This window comes from Furipterus horrens, unplaced genomic scaffold (assembly GCF_987537825.1).
Source record: "Furipterus horrens unplaced genomic scaffold, mFurHor1.1.pri manual_scaffold_16, whole genome shotgun sequence".
NCBI classification, from domain to species: domain Eukaryota; kingdom Metazoa; phylum Chordata; class Mammalia; order Chiroptera; family Furipteridae; genus Furipterus; species Furipterus horrens.
This window is the reverse complement of record NW_028327186.1, coordinates 714,304-731,685: the sequence shown is the minus strand read 5'-3', so window position 1 is coordinate 731,685 and position 17,382 is coordinate 714,304. Positions and strand designations below refer to the sequence as shown.

Here is a 17,382-nt window from a genome sequence, read left to right as displayed (position 1 = left end):
AATTGCCCTTTTTATTTTAAGACAGTTATTGATTGAAATGCAGTTGTAAGAAATAATACAGCTGCACTGATGGTAATGGTTTGGGGACAAGTGCGTCACAGTTGGAAAAACAGTCAAGATGCAAACGTCTCTGTCACCGCGAGGATCTCAGGTGTCACCCTCCGAGCGCCACACTCACTCCCCTCCTGACGTCGCCCCCTTTTAGCCTTTGGCCACCGTGAATGCGCTGTCCACTTCATTCCCTGTCTCAGGGACAGCGTGCCAGGGGAACCATGTATATGGGACTTAGGGGCTGGCTTTTTATCACTTAGTGTAGGGTCAGCGAACACCTCTGTCATCTTCTATAAAACTACTGTATGTAGGGTGTGTGTGAGGGTGTAAGAGTGTGTGTGTGCGTGCACTGAAAATGTCTTAGCAGCTTTCAGGCACATAACCAAGTATTGTTAACTATAGGGATCCTTGTTCTTACAGCTGCAAGTGCGTAACCTCTGACCGACAGCTTTCCCTTTCTTCCACCTGCCCCCCCCCTGCCCCCGGCAACCGCCAGCATTTTTAGATTCCATTTAAAAGTGAGATCATGCAGTATTTGTCTTCTCTCCCTGATTTATGTCACTCAGCGTAATGCCCGCCAGGCCTGCCCACGTGGCTGTAATGGACGCCCGCTGTGGGTTCTAGAATCACTGATCCCAGTTATTCACTAGGAGGCAACTGGAGGCCTAGGTCTCTCTGGTTTAGAAAGAACTAACCACTTTAAATTATTATTTTTTAAAAATCTTCACCCAAGGATATGTTTATTGATTTTATAAAAAGAGAAAGGGAGGAAACAGAGAGACAGAGAGAGAAACATCATGTGAGAAACAATGATCGGTTGCCTCTCTAAGCGCCCTGACTGGGGATCAAACCCGCAAACTTTTGGGGTACAGCGCAATGCTCCAGTGGGGTAAGCCACCCGGCCAGGGTGGAAAATTACAAGCACCTCCGTCCAGTGTGTGACCTGCAGTAGGCAGGCTGCACAGCGATCGGGGTGAGGAGCAAAGACACCTCGGAGGGGGAGGCCCACCCCCAAGAAGCGTGTGCCTGGGCCTGAGACGTCACACCCAGCGGGAGCTCGCTAGGTCCACGGGCCACCAGAGTCTGCACTGCGGATGCCTGCGTGTCTGTGGGTACGTGTACACTGCAAGGGGGAGCAGACAGAGCGACACCGTTTTTTAAAATGTTTTTTTTATCCTCACCCAAGAACATGCTCACCGATTTCAGAGAGAGGGGAAGGGAGACAGACAGAGGGAGAGAAGCATCAATGTGAGGGAGAAACATGGGTCGGTTCCCTATTATGCTCCACCCCACTGGGGATGGAACCCACAACCTAGGCATGTGCCCTGACTGGGGATCGAACCTGCGACCTTTTGGTTGAGGGACAATGTTCCGACAAGGTGAGCCACCCAGCCAGGGCAGGAACACCATTTTTGATTCAGTCACGAGTCCTAAAACTAATGGCCATTGTAATCTAGGTGTGGGCCTGGCCTGAGAAACTTGGGCCGTATTTTTTCAGGTTTAGGGCAGGGCGCTTGCCTCCTGTGGGGATGGTTTCCGTCCAACTCAGATGAGTAAGGAACCTGAGGTGCACCTGAAATGGACACCCCCCCCCAGTCTCGCACGTGCAATCAGGGGATGTGCCCGCCGGCTCTGCGTGGGTCACCTCGCATGGGTCGGTCCTGCTGGAACCTCCTGCCACTGCTCCCCAGGGGTCCGGCCCCCATGCAGGCTGAGAGATGAGAACCAGGGGGCCTCTGGAACTCCTTTTGGGGGTGTGTCCCAGAACTCACCAAGAGCCAGTGGCAGCGTCACGCCCCGGACCGTGGTCCTCACAGCCCGTCTCACTCCCACCCCGGCAGGAGGACGTCAGGGACAGGGGTTTGCGGAGCACAGGTGTGGGGGCCCGGTCTCCGCAGGGTTGGGGGAAGAAGAGGCTTTGGTACAGTGACTGGTGCATCCGCTCTGGGTCTGTCCCTCTGTCTCCGTCCTGCAATAAATCATCCGGCTCCTTTGGATGGCCCACTGGGGCTCTGTTGATTGCCACTATGCTGATTTATTCTGTTTTGTTTCTTCTGACTACTGTTGGTTTGCCGCTTGGTTCTTTATTGACATTTTATGTAAAAATTAATAGGTTTTTAATATCATGCATAATTCAATAACATTCCCCCAGGAAATGATGCAACTTGGCAATCAAATTACTTCGAAAAATATTTTGTATTCTTTGATTGCTCCAGTTTAGTCTGAAGTGCTAAGTTGTTTAAAATTTTAAATGTTTTTTGGGGAAATGTTCTCAAAATCCTTGTTTCTATCAGCCACCCTGAATATTACTGCAATAGAACACTGCAGCACGAAAAAAAATCTAATTTATTGAAAGGTATATTTTTCATAATGAATTTTATATGGTTTCTCTGTCGGTATTTTTAAGTAAAACATACAACTTTCATGATCTTTACATTAAACAACTACTAATTGCTCACGTATCATTAATTAGCAATGGCAAACAAGCAATATCTTCTGTAACCCAACCAGCCAATTGGTTTGAAGACAGATATTATGCTATTAGTTATAGGAATTAATTAATCACACTTGCTGGGACTTCCTGGTGAACGAAGTGTCTCTAAGCTGAAATACAAAGGTGCGTGGGGACACCAGGATGCGGACAGGGGGAAGGAGCGCATCCCGGGGGCAGGGGTGGCTCAGAGGTCTGGGGCAAGGACCTTGACCTGTCTGAGGACCTGGGAGACCCCGATGCCCAGGATACAGAGACTAGGAAGCAAGAGACATTTTCTGCAGAACGGCGTGGCCCGTGATAAACATGCGCCCCTTGTACAAGGACAGCAAGATGCTGGTGAAAGATCATAAAGAGCAGATGTGGTGATATTTATGTTTTAGGAAGGTCCTCTCGGGCGCAGGACATGGAGTGGTCTGGCGCGAGGAGTGCTTGTTACGGGCCAAGCGGGGGGTTGGGATGGAAGGTAGCTCTTGACCAAGCCGGGGAGAGTGGAGAGGGATGCCGGCGTGAGGGAGGCAAGGGCAGGGCCAGAGATGGCTCCGGGGTCTCCGCATTGAGTAAGAGAAGGAGCGGGAGAAGGGCAGGGGCTGGCATGAGGCCAATAGCAATGCCGCTGTGCCCGTGGTGAGACACACGATGGGTCAGACACGCAGCCCACCCAGTCCCCAGGGAAGCGTGTGGGTCTCCCGGAAACTCTATGGCTCCCAGCTCTGGAGGGAGCAGAGTGTCATAAAAGGGTTTTTTTTTTTTTTCTTTTGGTTTTCTGGATCAGCACAGCCTTAGTGCTGGAGTCCTAAGATAAACATAAAAATATTCAATAAAACATAAAGCACAAGGTCATAAGCTAAAATGTGTGCTAAATAATTGAAATAGAAACTAGTTACACAAGTTTATGTATGAAGGCTTACGTATAAGCTCTGTTGCTGTTGAAAAAAACAAAATGCCTGAGAGTTGAGTTTTTCATCTGTTAACCTTGATTTGATTTCATTTTTAAATCAGTCTATTTTTAAATTTATATTTTTTATTTTAGAGAAGGGGAGAGGGGGGAGAAGGAGAGGGAGAGAAACATTGATGTGAGAGAGAAATATCAATTAGTTGCCTTCCGTACACTCCCAGACCAGGACAAACCTGCAACCCAGGCATGTGCCCTGACTGGGAATCGAACCGGTGACCCTTCGGTTTGCGGGATGACACCCAGCCAACTGAGCCACACCAGCCAGGGCCATTACCCTTGATTTTAAACATGCAGTGAATTCAGTGAATTCAGGCAAAAATAGCACATTGAGTAATTGTCTGTTGTGGAATGAATGTGTGTATCTGTCTCCTCTACCAATTAATATTTGTTTTTGTGTCTTTTTCAGAGACCAGTATTATGCCTTGAGCAGCCATAAATAATATAAAAATTAGACTTAACAACACCCACATTTTGACCCTTTTCCAATTTGATATTGTTGTAGTTACATATTTTTGTCCAGGTCATTCATGTAACAAAGGAAGTTATAAATTACTTCCCTGAATAATTGTTTAACCCAAGAAAGTTGTCTTAATACTGACCATATGGATTGCAGGTGACTATGTTGTCATGACGATCTATTTTGAACTGAGCAGAAGAATGGGGTACTTCACCATTCAAACTTACATTCCCTGTATCCTGACTGTGGTTTTATCCTGGGTGTCGTTTTGGATCAAAAAAGATGCGACGCCAGCAAGAACAGCATTAGGTGAGTTTCGAAAAGACCTCTCTTAGCACTTTGCATAATTTTAACACAGAAATATTAATAAAAATGCTGTCAGTGAAAGAGAGTTCCAATGTAATTGGTCTCATTCGAGGGATACTGGGGCCACGCTTAGATTGTTTAAAATTGCCAGGTTCAATTCTTCTTTTTGACAGTAGATTCCACGTGTGCTGCTTACATTAAGTTGGGGTCAGGAAGTCAGATAAATCAACTGTGTCATCTGATATATGCTCCAAGGGTGATATCATAAAGATATGGTCCCAGCCTGGGAGCTGCCACACTAAAGGCCTCATTACATCAGTGTGAGGAGACAGAACTTAGCAGTCTGGAGACACAATATTGGTAAAAGAGTTTCTTCATAAAAGGAAGTCTGCTTGTCTATAGGAATTTTACCCACAAACAAGAAAGTGGTCCTCTTTCCCAGCTGTGTATAGTATTCCCTCACTTATCGCGGGTATTACGTTCTAGACCCCCTCCCCCCCAAAGTAGGCACCTTACATTTATTCTACACTCTTAAACCTACGTCACTTTAACAATATACATATACAGGACCACAAAATCCCGCGATATGGCGAAAAATCCTCGGTAAATAATTAAATATAATATTTTTTAAAATCCCGCAATACAGTGAGGCTGCAATAAGTGAGCTGCGATATAGAGAGGGACTCCTGTAGTCTGCACACTAAAGCTCAGAGTCTTTTCATGAATTTTCCTCTGTCTCCCAAAGTCCTCTTAATAAAATATTCAAGCACAGTGGTTTTAGAATTACGCACCATGTTCTACCTCCATTTTTCTTCATGATAGGAGTTTTGCCTAACTTGCAATATTTTGATTTGTGAAGACAGGTAACGTATGAGACTAAAGAGAGAGGTTTTTTACCCAAAAAAAATTTCTTCCAGAAAAGAGGGATCTGCCTCAATTTAAAAATATTTTTCAAGTGTCTCATATTACATTGTGCTTTCCTGTGGTTTTTTTTCTTCTTAGTTCAACAACAGAGAATGGTTTGACCAAGATTATTTACCCTGTGATATCCTCTACCAATATTTGTCTTATCTTCTATAGACAAGGCATGATAGAGTTGGAAAGTTGAATGAAAATGCTGTAACAAAACTTTACTGACTACCGTAGGGGATATGGCCTCACAGTTACAAACGTCAGGTGTCATAGTCAGCACAGCTAAAGATTCGCTCTAACACATTGTAATATGTGGCTCTGTTTGCAAAGCTGAGGCAATGGGAGTCTTATCAAAGAGTAGCCATTATTGGTGCTGAGAGGACAGACACTGGGAATGCACAGCGGTGGCATATAATGGATTTTCAGTCCAGAGGAGTGAAAATATTAACACCAGCATGTTTAGTTGGCATCAGAAAGGCTAAGCCTAAGAATAAAGGGGTCCTCTAGACCAGGGGTCCCCAACCTCCACGCTTCGGACCAATACTGGTCCCGGCCTGTTAGGAACCAGGCTGCACAGCAGGAGGTGAGCTTGAATGTTATGCGCTTGAATCATCCCGAAACCATCTCCACCCCACCCACCCCGGTCTGTGGAGAAATTGTCTTCCATAAAACCAGTCCCCGGTGCCAAAAAGGTTGGGGACCGCTGCTCTAGACTTCCTGTAAATAAGCTTGAAGCAAGTCCTGACCATATCAAGGAGGCCCACCAGCAAATTAACTATTGTCATAAGAAAGGATTTAATATTTTTTTAAAAGATAACATAGTCCATACTCTTTATAATGCATCATCCACAATATTGAGTGTACAATAAAAAATTACTACGCATTCAAAGAGGTAGAAAAAGGTGACCCATATTCAAGAAAAAAAGTCAATATAAAAATACAAGAGCTTTCAAACATCTTTTATGAAAATGTTTGAGGATATAAAGAAAAACATAATCTTAATGAATGAACAGATGATAATCTCAGCATATATAGTATATTAAAAAGAAAGTTCTAGAATGAAATATATATTAGCTGAACTGAAGAATTAACTAAATAGGCTTAAGTGTAGATTGAAGATGGCAGAATAAAAGGTTATTACATAATTAAAGACCATCGCATAAAATGTATATAATTTGAAGAAGAGAGATAAAAGGATTTAAAAGAAAAAACAGAGCTGCATTGATCCGGGAGCCGATATGAAGATGTATAACATGACTGTAATTTGGATTCCAAAATGAAAAGAGAAAAAGAATGAGCTAAAAATTCTTTGAAAATATGAAGTTAAAACTCTCCAAGTTTCATGGAAAAATACGTACCCACAAATTCTGTAGATATGAATTAGTCACCACATTTTTTTAAAGTTGAATTGGATACTTATTACAAGTTTTTTCATAAAAGCATGCCTGCCATCAGCGCAGACTTTGCAAGTTTACACAACGTTGTTATATGAAGAATGACCACTTTGCCACCTACAAATAGGAGAACCTGGCCTTCAACTGTCCGGGAACTGATTCCAAGGGGGTAATTGCTTTACATAACCAAACGCCAAGAAGGCCCAGAGCAGGGCTGAGAGCTTTGACTTCCAGATCGATATTCTTTTCTTTTTTTTTTTTTTTAAGATTTTTATTTATTTATTTTTGTAGAGAGAAGGAAATGGAGGGAGAAAGAGAGGGAGGGAAACGTCACTGTGTCGTTGCCTCTCACATGCTTCCACCTGGGGACCTGGCCCACAGCCCAGGCCTGTGCCCTGACTGGGAATTGAACCGGCGACCCTTTGGTTCGCAGGCTGATATCCTTTACACCTGGCAAGCTGCCCGCCCTGGGCTGTAGACTCCTTCTCCATCCAGCCCCAGGTGACTGCTCCCAGCAGGAACAGGGAGGCATTCAGCAGGAGCTGTGATGTTTCAGCAAAGGCGGGAGCTAACTCATCTGTCCTAGCACCTAATCCCAGAAAGACATTTCATAGCATGAACCACAGACGCGGTGAGGGCTCGCGTCCATGTGCCTGGGATGCTGGGGTCCGTGTCACTAGCCTGCCTGCCCACCCACGCCAGGAGCCCACCTAGAGGAGAGTCAGCCTTTGCCTGTTTCATGTGACTGTCACCCCCTCTCCTCATTCTTCTTCATGTTTCATAACCTCCATGCCTTTCTGCACTCATTTTTCCCTCTAAACCATCCATGACATGCATGTCGCTCTTCTAAATCTTTCCCACAGTCTTTGATTAAATCTTTAGTGTTGACCCAGGTATGTGAAACAGTCAAGATCAGACCCACGCTGAGCGTTATTAGTTAACTCATTCATCAGTAGCTGGATGCATTCCCTGCAGAGTATTCATGTAAATGCCCAGAATGTGCTAGGCTTGCCGACAAGCAAAGATGAGCAAGATCCCATCTTGCCCTTCAAGGTCGCCCGATCTATCCACCTATTCAGGGACACAGGCTGCAAAGACATGTGCAATTCTCTGTGATGATGCCCACAAACGAACGAACAAACAGGACCTAGAAAGCGCAGGGGTAGTGCCGAGGTACACGTGGTCAGCTCTGTGCGGGGTGCTGGAGGTGACAGTGCCTCAGAGGTGGCCCTTGACAAATTTCATAGAATAGAAGTAAGACAAAATGTATCTGGTCAGAAGAAAACTGAGCTGTGGAACAAAGACGACATTATGGGAGACTGCAGACTGTCTCTTCGTTAAAAAATATTTGAAAGACAAAATGTCAGACAGTTGGAGAATTACTGCAAAAACTGAAAGGTGTCAACTTCAGTCAGGTATTTTAATGTTAACAGGGAGACCGCGGTAGAAATTTTATGGAAGTGGGGTTTCCGTAATTGTACAGGCGTTCAAATTCGAAAGCTAACATTATGCTTAACGCCATGTCAGGAAGAATCCGCATGAAAACAAAGAGCTGTGTTGGAGGGGAGGGAGTTGCTGGGGCGCCATTGACAGCCTGGCATCTGTCCTGCACGCAGGGATCACCACGGTGCTGACCATGACCACGCTCAGCACCATCGCCCGGAACTCCCTGCCGCGGGTGTCCTACGTCACCGCCATGGACCTCTTCGTGACCGTGTGCTTCCTTTTCGTCTTCGCTGCCTTGATGGAGTACGCCACCCTCAACTACTACTCAAGTTGTCGAAAGCCAGCCACCACCAAGAAGAAAAGCTCGGTGGGTGCCCCTGGCACGGATTTTGGGGGGGCGGCATTGAGGAGGAGTCCGAGATCAATGATCTCTATCCTCAAGGGTCTTATACAACGTGATGTAAATAGCTTACTCGACAAGACTTGAAGGAAACAAGATGGGTGTTCAGAAGATATGACTGTGACCCCATGCCTCTCTTCAGCTCCACCCACCAGTGACAGGGATGGATACGATCAGACCTAAAAGATTGCTCATAACTGGGGTGATGTACGACGCAGAGTCTCATAGCAACTTTGTAATTATTTTTTTCTGCTTTCCTTGTAGTTATTACCTCCAGATTCCTCGAGGTGGATCCATGAGCGAATAACCCTGCAAGCCCCCTCTGTATGTATCAGCGTCGCAGGTGCAAAGGTTTCTGTGAACTCTTACTCAACTGAGAGAGAGGAATGTGTTATTGCTTATGTGTGGAAGAGCAGTGCACACCCTGCCTTCAAAATGGGTTTACTTTTTTTAAAATATCCGACTTCGAAAATTGGGAAAATAAATGAAAGAATTAATCATAATCTTTCTACCCAGGGATTAGTGCATAGCATATGTATTTCTGTTTTTGCATCTCAAAACTATATTATAAACAGGCTTCCTGTTACAAATATTATTTTTTTAAGTTTATTTTTCAATTATAGTTGAGCTGCAATGTTAATTTACAGTTGCTTCAAGTGTACAGCCTCGTGGTTAGACAGCTATATAACTTAGAAAGTTATCCCCCTGGTAAGTCTACCCACCTGGCACCACGCACCGTTATGACACTATTAGTGACTGCATTCCCTGGGCTGTGCTTTACATTTGCGTGACTATTCTGTAACTGCCAATTTGTACTTCTTACTCCCTTCCCCTTCTTCCCCCAGCCCCCCAACCCCCTTCCAACCATCATTGTGTCCTCTGTATCTGTGAGTCTGTTTTCAGTTCTGTTTGTTCGTTTATTTTGTTCATGAGATTCCCCATATGAGTGAGATCATAGGGTATTTGTCTTTCTCTGACCGGCTTCTTTCACTCAGCACAATACCCTCTAGATCCCTCCGTGCCGTTGCAAATGGTAAGACTGTATGCTTTTTATGACTGACTAATACTTCATTGTGTTAACACTATTTTATTGGGTCATTTTTTGGATTGTGTCAATAATTCATGATTGATGCGCGTACAATCTTGGCTGGAGCCTGGGCTGATTCACACCTTTTCACTCCTATACACATTCCTATCACTGTGGCTTTGCATACAGCAGGGAAATTTTACTTCGTATACATTCCTAGAAGCAGAATGCCCGGCCCAAAGGGTTTGCACCGTCTTTGCCAAGTCCGTGTTCCAACAGCTCCATTAGCAGGATTCTGCCCGCGTTAGCTTGGAGAGCCAAGCAGAAAAAGGCTCCTGCAACCTGTTCCTGTTGGCATGCCTTTGTTGGCAAAGTTTAATACTTTTTCTTCTTTGTTTTTTATTTACATGTCTAGTCTGGCGGGTTGCTTTTTGCGTCTTTTAACTTTTATACGTTTTTATATAATGTCACAATTTTTATGTTTTACCTTTTTTAGAGTAGCAATCTGCCAGTTCTTCATGCTGTGTGTTATGTATATTGTATTTTATGTGGCATAAAATGTATATAGTCACCTATAGAATATATTAGGGGATAGTAACCTGGTTTTTGTTTAGTTTTTACTTCAGCCTGGCAATGTTGTTACTGTCACGTCTTGTGCCTTTTCCCGTGTGCATTGTCTGGAGTCTCCTGTGGCCGGATCAGCCAGCCTTTCCTTCCGCAGTCTCTGCCTCTTGTGTCCCCTCTACCCCTAGAATGACACAAGTCCCCTCACTCCCCTCTGAGGCTGACTCAGCTCAACACTATGTTCTAAGTGCTTTCATGTATCATCTCATTTTGTCCTCAACGCGTCCTACAAAGGAGGAAACGGAGGTATGCAGAAAGTAAGCGCTATGACTAATGACCAAGATTTGTCAATTTCAAAAATTACATCTAATTATTCATGCCTCTGAAGTTTCAGTGTATGGCTTGAGGTAAGAAGCCATTAAAAATCTGAGAAACGTCTTTGAATGGTGAGGTGAATACGCCTTTCATCATATCATATAACAATTTTATATATAATTACTTGTATTCCCTTACACATATTAGAAAGAAAACTGAATTTTAGACTGTAATAAAGAATGAAAAGCATTTATTTGAGCAAAAGGAGCTATAGATCAGGAAACAGTTTCAGAGGCAAAGAGGAGACGGCTTTTTTTTCTTTAAGTATATTTTATTGATTATGTTGTTACAATAGTTTCAATTTTTTCTCCTTTGCTCCCCTCTGCCCAGTACCCCCCTTCCCTCCAGCAATCCCACCTCCCTTAGTTCATGTCCACGGGTTGTACATATAAGTTCTTTGGCTTCACCCTTTCCTATATTATTTTTTAATTAATTAATTAATTTTTATAACGATAAAAAATAACAATTCCCCCCTCTCAGACTTAAGACCCTTTATAATCTTATAAAGGACAATGGGTGAAGGTTTTGAGCTCCTCTAGCTGCTTCAAGCTGGACATGGTCGTCAGAGTTGACAGCTTTTTAATAGAGCGAGTTCCCACCCAGGTTCCCAGTTAGGTCCGTCTTATGTCAATGAGGTTTCCAAATCCACACAGTCCTGATCGGTCAGCATGATGTGTCCCGACCAGTCGTTATGCAGCAGGTCTGATTGGATGGGGCAGGTGTGAGGCATTAGTCTAAAGAGGAAACCCGGAGCCCTTCCTAATAGTTGACTCAGATGCCGGAACCGAACAGAGCCGAGCACAGGAAGCCAAGGGTGCAGTCCAAGGTTCTTCCTGGTGTACAGAGTGCATGAGGGGCCCGCCAGCAAATAGCCACTAGACTCGTGATTTATAAAACCCGGACCCTTGGTTGACTATGGGGAGTCCATCGTAGCAGATAAATTTCTTCTCAGAGTCCACACTATCAACTGCCTAATTACACGGAGTGTTTTATGCCTGTGGCGAGGAAGAAACTTTGTCCTACCCTCTAGTGTTCTTTCCGCTTGTCTAATAATTAGATCTAAATCAGAAAGATTAATAAGAGAAAATAACCAAATTTAATTACATATGTATGCGCAGGAAAGGTTCAGAGACAGAGAGTTAAAATGAGGAATAGATGACCCTCGGAGCTAAGGATGATATAAAGCATCTTGGGGTCTCAAAAGGTCATCGCAGGACGATAAGAAGAGCAGATGATCAGTAATTAGCAGCTTGCCCTGCTCATGGATAACTGGAAAAGGGTTATCTCTGAGACTCTCTTATTACGGACAAGATCCCTAATTCAGATTCTTCTAGGAGAGCGATTTTCAACGGGTGTGCCTCAAGAAACTTTTTTAATCCTCGCCTGAAGATATGTTTTTATTGATATTAGAGATACAGGAAGGGGGAGAGATAGAGGGAAACATTGATGTGGGAGAGAAACATCCATCGGTTGCCTCCCATACACGCCCTGACCAGGAATCAAACCCACAACCTTTCAGTGCATGGGACGGTGCTCCAACCAACTGAGCCACCCTGCCAGGGCCACTGCAAGCATTTTAAAACTTTTAAAACCTGACTGTTTAGTCAGGGCACTGACCTCTTTTCTCTTAGGTTGTCAACTAAAATAATGACAACAGCCCACACAGCAACGCAACCTTCGGTGTGAATGAATCCAAATTCTACTTTTTTTGGGTCTGATTGGCAAAAAATATAATAAATTCTTTGGTGAGCAACAGGATTTTATTAATTAGTTTACGTGTATCATGAAATGAAGGAGGTTGAAAATCTCTGTTCTGGGTAGTTTAGGGAAGGAGGGGAGAAATTTCTTGAGTCTGCAAGGTTTTAGTTGCCTTTAGCTCAAAATAATCTTCATACCACAGAGGCCCATTTTGGGGTGAATTGGTCTTAACTCCCACATACCCACCTATATGCACACACCTTGGGTGGTTTTCTGACTGCTAGTCAGTAACTTATATTTGGTGCATTTCATTATGTCCTTAAGGAAACTGCATGGTGATCTATTCTCCGCAAGTGTGTTTCGTTGTGGTTCTGACTTTACAGCTGTGTGAAGTGAACATCCAGATGTTGCCAGGAAATGCTTTCTCTTTAAAACAACAGACCCAGAGTAGTGGGGAGGGGTAGGAGTGGGTGGAGTAGCCTGAGGCCCAGAGGGGACGCCACCCACCCTCCAGGGGCTGGGAGAGGAGGAAGAAACAGTAACACCTTTGTGTAGAGATAAGACCTCAGAAAGAAAGAATCCTTTAACATCGAGAAAAATGAAATTCTCACAAAACTAGAATTTACTTTAAAAAGTCTGGTGAGCTTGGCCTTGGCTGGTGTGGCTCAGTGGATTGAGCACCAGCCTGCGAACCAAAGGGTCACTGGTTCGATTCCCAGTCAGGGCACAGGACTGGGTTGTGGGCCAGATCCCCAGTTGGGGCCGCGCAAGAGGCAACCACACATTGATGTTTCTCTACCTCTCTTCCTCCCTTCCCCTCTCTCTAAAAATAAAAAAGTAAAATAAAATCTTTTTAAAAAAAAAGTCTCATGAGCTTGAAGAAAATACATAGAGAAACAATTCACAGAGAGAAAAGTGAGAAGACGCAAAACCTTCATTGATCAAGCGTCCATAAGGCAGACAAAGAAAAAGGCGCCCTGGAAACAGTTGGACGATAATTGTCAGTGTCTTCAACGGGGAAGATCCACGGGCTTCGGCCGGTGCCCGGGCCGCTATCCTCAGCGAGAAAAAGCAGAAACGGCAGCCTCTGAGCGGCAGGGACAGGCGCCAGGCTCCGCGGACCGTCACAGGAGCGCTTCGGCGCAACGTGTCCCAGCAGCTCTGAGCCTCGGTTTCCCGACGCGACAGCGCGGAACTAGCGCCCCCGCCGGGCAGCGGGCCCTGGGGTCGCCGCGCCGCGTGGCGCCCGCGGGCGGAGCAGAAGGGGGTCGGGGACCCCGCGGGCTGCAGAGGGTCCTGCAGACTCGCAGTGACGATCCCCAGCGGGGGCACTCCTGAAACTGCCGTGACAGTGGAGAGGAGCGCACGCTGTCTAGCGCGCTTAGCGTTCTGAGTCTTATTTCAATATTGCGAAATGGGGTTCGGCTCCTTTCAAAACGGCGCGCTGCGCAGGGAGCTCTCGTGACCGAAGCAGGTTTCTGTGTGAGGCGCGGACGACCCTCGGGCGGAACACGGTCAGACACGCACGCAATTATTCTGCAGCCGAGGCAGGTTTTCCCCAGCGCAGCTGGTTCCTCAAACGCGCCGGCGCAGGGACAGGAACCTGCTTTGCTCGGCGACAACCCTGGTGATTTTTATCGCCACGCCGGTGTAAGGACCATTAGCCTGGAGACGTGTCCACGTGCGAGCCCGAGGGACAGCGAGGCTTTGTGACGGCAGCGAGAGGGCCTTCGGCGCGTGCGCGCTGGGCGGTGCTCAGTGACCACGTGGTGCAGCCCGATCCCCACCGCCACCCCCACCCCCGCTGCGTTCGGGGTCACTCCTCGCACAGACTCACCCCAGGAAAAGGATTTCCCAGAAGGCGACCCGCAGGGACGCTGAGCGCTCCCCACCTCCACCCGCGTCCGTCTGGTGTGCGCCTCCACGCGGCTGTGAACACATCCGATCAGACTAACGTCCACAAGCGGAAGAAGGGGCGCCGCGATTTCTTAGAACAATCGTTTCTGCTAAAAATACAAGAGGAACTGGCGGTGCCTCGAGATGAAGCCTGCAAGGCCGCTCCCCCAGCGCCCGGCGAAGAAGTCCGGCCAGGAGCTGAGCCCCGGACCCGCGTCCGCCTCTCCCTGGACCTCCGCGTGGACCGTTTCCGTGGGCACAGCTCCGTCCCTGCGCTCCGCCAGCACAGACGAAATGGAAGCAGGCAGGCGACGAGGAGGCTTAGTTCCCTGACATCACGCAGTGACATGGAGCCATGTATTGTCCCAACTGCGAGTCAGCGCACAGTCTGCAGGCATCTGGGAGGCCGGCCACTGCGGAACAGGTGACAAGTGCCTTCGGAGCCACTGCCCAAGGTCAATGTTAAGAACGAGGCCCCTCATTTGTGAGTGGGCGGAATGCGGCCGACCCCCACCCCCGTGTGCCCCACGTTGACTTTTACTTTATTTTACTTTTTGGAAGATAAATTAAAACATCCCCACCGAACACATTTTGGGTGAGTCTAGCCACCACACACTGAAAACTCATTTTCTACCTGAATCCCATGGAACCAGAAGATTCTGTCATTGGTCCTATACACCTTATTTTTTACCATTTACTGACTGGGGGGGTGGGGGGGTAAAAAACAATGTATCTCTGCACAATTCAATATACGTACTGTTCAGCACGCGAGGGCTTGCAGATAGCCCCTGATTTCCAGCGGCTTGATGTGGGATTTTCCCACTTGAGTGTGATGGAAAGTGAGCCACATTCAGTAGGGACCGCTAGGCTAAGCTGTCACGTTCTCGGTACGTGTACTCAATGCACTCCTGACTCACAATGTTGTCAACTTACAATGGGTTTGTCGGGATGCGGCCCCACTCTGAGTTGAGGAGCATCTGTATCTGTAATATGATGTATTTACTTCAAACAGAAAAGTAGGCAGAGCAGGGACTTGGAACAATCTGAGAAATAAAAGTTTTGAACACTACACTGTACTTCCTCTTGCATTCGATTTGCAAAGATTAAACCTTCAAAGACTGAATCTATAGGGCGGGGGAGGGGGAGGGCAGAGGGGGCGGGGCATGGCATCGTGCCCAGTAGACAGAGGTCACCCTGCCTGTTGCTTGACGTCGGCTGTTCTTAGTGCATTTCCCGGTGACTTGTGTGTCCTTTCCGTTGCCTGCAGAACTACTCTCTGCTGGACGTGAGGCCGCCGCCAGCCACGATGATCACGTTGAACAATTCCTTGTACTGGCAGGAATTCGAAGAGACCTGCGTCCACGAGTGTCTGGACGGCAAGGACTGCCAGAGCTTCTTCTGCTGCTACGAAGAGTGCAGGTCGGGGTCTTGGAGGAAAGGGCGGATCCATATAGACATCTCGGAGCTGGACGCGTATTCCCGCGTGTTCTTCCCCACGTCCTTCCTGCTCTTCAACTTGGTCTACTGGGTCGGGTACCTGTACCTCTGAATGTTGCTGGCGGTGAGGAGGGAGGCGTGCTAGGTGCCCCCTGGCCCCGTCACCTGCCCCAGACCAGTAGTGACCCATCGGGGTAGCGCGAGGACACTGCTCAGTTCATCTGACGTTCTGAGCAGCGTGGGAGACTGCGCCGAGTATTTCCATTGTGTATTCCACACTCGCACGTGGTGTTCTTGCTCAACCCTTCCCGACTCTGTAGCTTGGTGACGTTCACGAAAGGTCTTGGGATACTGAACGGAGCTGCCGATTATCGTTGCAAAGAAAACTGTCACTCACGCGAGCAAGTATCTGAGATGCTGTCCCAGGCCCCGGCCTTTTGGGTTTTTCCTTCGCGGCCCGCGGTGACCCCGCGCCCACGTGTCCGGAGTCACTGCAGGCTGAGACACGCTCACTCTGGCTTCAGCCCTGTGCTCGCGGGCAGACTGGGTTCCAGTGTGAACGGCAGTGAGTTTGGAGCCTGGTTCCTCTCTCTGTAGCCTATTCTGCTCTGACATCGTCATCATTAGCTAGCTTTCCTCTCTCGAGTAACCTCACCTAGGTTTGGGACGGGGGTACGTGCATCATCCCTCAGTTTCCAGTTGAGGACGAAGTAAGATTTTCAGATTTTTTTCACGTCGCTGACATCAACCATGTTGATTATCTCCGAACATCAGAAGGTCATTACTTAATTTCAAACTACTGCGAGTTGGCAGTATCTGAGCCTTCAGTTCTTGGACGGGTTCGGCTTGAGTTCAGCGTTTTACCCTCGGAGTCATGTTTGACTGGCCCGAGGGGCAAATCCAGTGCGTGTGTCCCTGATGACGTCATGCTGTTATAGGTTTGATGAGTATCTTCATCTTTCGAAGGAACATATACACCGTTCACAAGCCTTTGCCTTGAAAACGTTTTCCAGAGTGTGAAAAAAACATGTAGATAGAATTTTAAAATTTTCTTAGTGCATATTAACTTTCCAGTCAAATCACTTTAGATGAAAAAAAAAAATTGGGCAACGGCTGTCATCGGTGATATATTTTGATGAACAAAAAAGCTTTTATACTTTGAAATATGGATACATAGCAAAATCCCAAAGAAAACATTCCCTGAAATTATTATTCTTTTGATATTTTTATAACACAAAACCAACTTGCTTTGTGACGTTAGTTCTTTGTTCTCACTGGATGTCAGTATGTATATATTTCCCAAAACACTTCAGAAATTTCCCACCGCTAACAGGAAAAACAAAAAGCCCTACCTGCTCATTAATGACGCTTAGTTCCCATACTGAAATTTCGGTACCAGAATCTCTGTGCTTCTCGCCCAGGAAATTGGATTAATTTTATTGGGAACCATAGAATTTTATTTTAATTCTCTATCGGGCATATTTTCATTCCTCAGAGAAAAAAAGGTGAAACATCATGCAGAGAAAATACATAAAAGTGCTGACTGCACATGGTTTGTTGGGTGTCAACCAGACACGGGAAGGTCTGGGAGTGGAAGAGGCCTGGAAAGTTGAAGTGAGAGGAGTCTGTTCCTTTTGGTGAACATCGCTGCGTATCAAGTGAGGGCAAATTTATGGCTGTGCTGTCACCCAGTTCCCAAGGGGTGAGTGGGCAGCGTGAGACAGTTAGCCCATTGGTTTTTCTGCCTCTCCCTGCCTTCTGATCTCAGAGCCGCCGCATGGACCGCAAGCCACTTGGCTTCTACTTAGCAAATGCAATTTTAAAAATGAGGTGATAAATATTTGCAGAGAACCAGGCTGACTCTGTTGGCTTTGATGAAATGTCTACTTTGTTCAGAGTTTTGCCTATTAGTGTATGAACCACCCCACCCCCACCCTCGGTGGTCCGGGGGCACCGTGACTGAGGGACCT

The 17,382-nt window shown here is 46.5% G+C and overlaps 1 protein-coding gene across 3 annotated transcripts in view; it reads left to right on the top strand.

Moving 5' to 3' along the window:
• The window catches only part of GABRG3 (gamma-aminobutyric acid type A receptor subunit gamma3), a 335,489-nt gene extending 319,965 nt beyond the window's left edge, over positions 1-15,524 (top strand). Inside the window, exons 4-8 of one of the 3 annotated variants that reach the window (XM_090263577.1) lie at positions 4,114-4,266; positions 8,186-8,382; positions 8,798-8,819; positions 9,319-9,326; positions 15,243-15,524. In XM_090263577.1, the coding sequence (XP_090119703.1) occupies positions 4,114-4,266; positions 8,186-8,382; positions 8,798-8,819; positions 9,319-9,326; positions 15,243-15,524 (662 nt within the window). Of the gene's footprint in view, positions 1-4,113; positions 4,267-8,185; positions 8,383-8,679; positions 8,740-8,797; positions 8,820-9,318; positions 9,327-15,242 lie in introns of all 3 variants that reach the window. The other 2 variants (XM_090263575.1, XM_090263576.1) reach the window with 2 other exon arrangements.
• The last annotated feature ends 1,858 nt before the right edge of the window (positions 15,525-17,382 follow it).